This window comes from Podarcis vaucheri (assembly GCF_965113315.1).
Source record: "Podarcis vaucheri genome assembly, chromosome: 8".
Lineage (NCBI taxonomy): Eukaryota > Metazoa > Chordata > Lepidosauria > Squamata > Lacertidae > Podarcis > Podarcis vaucheri.
Genome location: NC_138766.1, coordinates 16,200,328 through 16,203,187, shown reverse-complemented (window position 1 = coordinate 16,203,187; position 2,860 = coordinate 16,200,328). Strand labels below are relative to the sequence as shown.

The 2,860-nt window shown below is 57.0% G+C and overlaps 1 protein-coding gene across 6 annotated transcripts in view; it reads right to left on the bottom strand.

Annotated features, from left to right (window-relative positions):
- The window catches only part of CTNND2 (catenin delta 2), a 529,021-nt gene extending 526,629 nt beyond the window's left edge, over positions 1–2,392 (bottom strand). For 3 of the 6 annotated variants that reach the window (XM_082234191.1, XM_082234190.1, XM_082234189.1), the window contains exon 1: positions 1,882–2,391. In XM_082234191.1, coding sequence (XP_082090317.1) covers positions 1,882–1,918 — 37 coding nt within the window. In that variant the 5' untranslated portion in view covers positions 1,919–2,391. Of the gene's footprint in view, positions 1–1,881 lie in introns of all 6 variants that reach the window. The other 3 variants (XM_082234188.1, XM_082234192.1, XM_082234193.1) reach the window with 3 other exon arrangements.
- Positions 2,393–2,860: the final 468 nt, after the last annotated feature.

Sequence of the window (2,860 nt, the reverse complement as noted above, 5' to 3'; positions counted from 1 at the left end):
AAATGTCCAAAGAATCAGTTACAAAGGCTTAGATGATTTACTACAAACATCACATGCTTTCCAATTTGGCAAATCAGCTAAGAAGATCCATGCATGTTCCCAAAGACCATTAGGGGACTCAAGAGCCTGCAAGGTGACTGTAAATTGTATAAAGGCGCTAACCTAATTTCGGAGAAATCCGAAATGCATCCATCCTCCCAGACAGTCTCTCACCACAACTGCAAACAACCAATCAACCCCTATATTCTCTGCACAGAGCTGTTAGAAAGTAGTTGGGGCATGACTGTGAACCTTCCTTTCTACTAAAAACGTTGCCTAGAAGATATTTTCACCCTCCACACTGATAAAATCTTTTGTTCCTCATGGGTTGCATTGTATTCTTGCTTGCCAGTGGAAGTTCCCTACAACAATGTACGTCTTGCTAAGAATTAGATCTGCACCAAGCTGCATTACGTCACACACATCATTTATTTATATGATGTATGCAGATCATGAACGAGGTCTAAAAGTTTCACTTCCCCCGATGCTGTCCATACACTTCCCCCGGTGCTGTCTTCGGAAGTATTTGTAAATACCAATCCCCGCAGTTCATAAAAGTTAATAGCTGGCCGTTTCGTAACAGGCCTATCAATCTTTTCCCAATCATCTATAGTAAGATACTGCTAAGTTTCCTGGAAGAGATTAACTGCTAAGGTTGCCCGCACATTTCGCCACCAAAAGAAGTCACGCCCTTTGCAATGAAAGCATGCATTAAACGGCTATATGTGCAAGAGCGATGGGCAGGACACTCTTCGCAGGGGATATCTCTCTCACACACACACAAACTTTGCCCAGCTTCTAATGCAACCCGTTCGGGGGAAGCTCCCCACCCCCAACATTCCCAGCAAAAGCCGAATCTGTGCACCACCATTTACTGTCTCGCGTCTGCTGCACCTCCTCTGTGGCGACTCGCCTCGCCGAGGAGGCTAGGTTAGAAGCGATCGATGCAAGCACATTACGCACCAGCACAGGGGGAGGAAATGGATCGAGCGAGAGAGGCATCTTTCCTTTCAGCCATTAATTATAAATCAGCCAAATCTCAAGAAAGCCCTTTGGCAGACAAGGATGCTAAACAAAAAGGAACCACCGCCGCCGCCACCACCCCAATCCTCTTCCAACGTGGAGAGGCGCATCTGCCTAAGCAGCCAAGTAGCAGCATCACACTATTCCGGGCCCCTAAAAGATAACGAAATGGGGGTGTGGAGGAGGGGGTGGGTCGCCCCTCTCTTTGCAACGCAGAACCACCAGCAGATATGGATGTATGACTAAGTATTTCCAGTTGATTCTGCGCGCGCCTCCGCGAGCGAGAGCGCGCGCGCACACACAAGCCACGAAAATCAGGGTCCACAGCAGTGCGAGGCTAAATGGAAGCGAGGGGTCTATTTCCCATCTTCCCCGCTCGCCTCCTTCGCCCCCTTCCCCGGCAGATCTTGACGACTTCCCTGCTCTAACGAGTGTCTTGTTGCGGGGAAGGCGAGTCGCTGCCGATGCCCTACATAAGCCATCGAGGAGCCGAGGAAGGAAGGGGGTGGGGAAAGCGACGGCGAGGCAGGCAGGCAGAAATAGCCCACCTTTGCCGGCTCGCTCGCTCTCCAGAAGGAAAAGGATCATAAATACGACGCGTTTTGGGGTGGTGGTGGTGTTTTTTTTTAAAAAAATAAATAAATCCCAGGCAATCGAGGACACCCCATCTGGACACAAAGAGGGGGAGGGAGGGGAGGGGGAGACCTTTGCAGTGCGGGCCCCTCCTCCACCCAGAGGCAGCAGCAGCCCCTCTCCGCACAGGGGGAAAGGGGGGGGGGTAACCTGGGCACCATCCATGATGGCACTGGCCCGACTCACCCAACGCCGTCGCCCCTGCTTGCTGTTTCCCGAGCATATACCACCAACAACAAAAGGCAAATCCTCAAGGCGGGGAGGAGGGAGGTGGCTGCGGCGCCCCGCGGGCTTCTTCAGTGCAAGGTCCTGACCTTGCCCAATTGCAGCATCCTGCCTGGCCGTCGCCGTCGCCCTTCCCGCCGCCTCCCTCTTTCGCCGCGAAACGGGCTCCGAGGCGGGCTCCTTCATACACTGCGTGGCTCCGAGAGGCAGCCTCTCTCTCGCTCTCTCTGAGCCTCTCCCGCTCGCTCTCGCTTCTGTCAGAGGGAGAAGAAGCTCGACGTCTGGCTCGCTCGCGCTCTCTCTCTCTCTCCCTCCTCAGCACCACCTCCCGCTTCCTCTCTCCACGGACTCGGCAGCGGCGCTCTCTCTGTAGTGCGGCCACCTCAGCTTGGCAACCTTCCGCCGCTGGAGAAGATACTGTGGCAGCTGCCGCCGCCGCCGCGCTCCCTTCTCCTCCCTTCGCTAGCAGGAGCGCGCGCGCCTGGTGCCGCCGCCGCCGCCGCTGCTCCAGAGGCCGGGCTGGGGCGGGCAGGCGGGAAAGCGAGCAAGGCGGCTGCGCTCTTTTCTCTCTCTCCCTCAGCGAAACGCCGCCGCCGCCGCCGCCGCCGCCACCTGCGCCTGGCGAAGAGGGAGGAGGAAAAAGCGCGCGAAGAAGCGTTCCCGCGTTCTTGCCCCGTCCGGGCTAAAGAAGCGGAGGGTTCTGCTGTGGCGCGAGGGCGACCGCGCTTCTCCTCCGCTCGGAGAGGCTTCCCCGCGGCGGCGGCGGAAAGTTGCCCTCAGAACGGACTCCTTAATGGGCGGCCGAAAGAAGCGCACCCTCGGCGCCCCGCTTGGCCTCTCCTCGCGCGCCGCCTCACCCCATCCTCCGGCGGGCATTCGGGCGCGCTTGGGCTAAGGAGAAAGTGAGCGAGCGGCTGCCCTCTCCGCCCCGGGGAGCGGC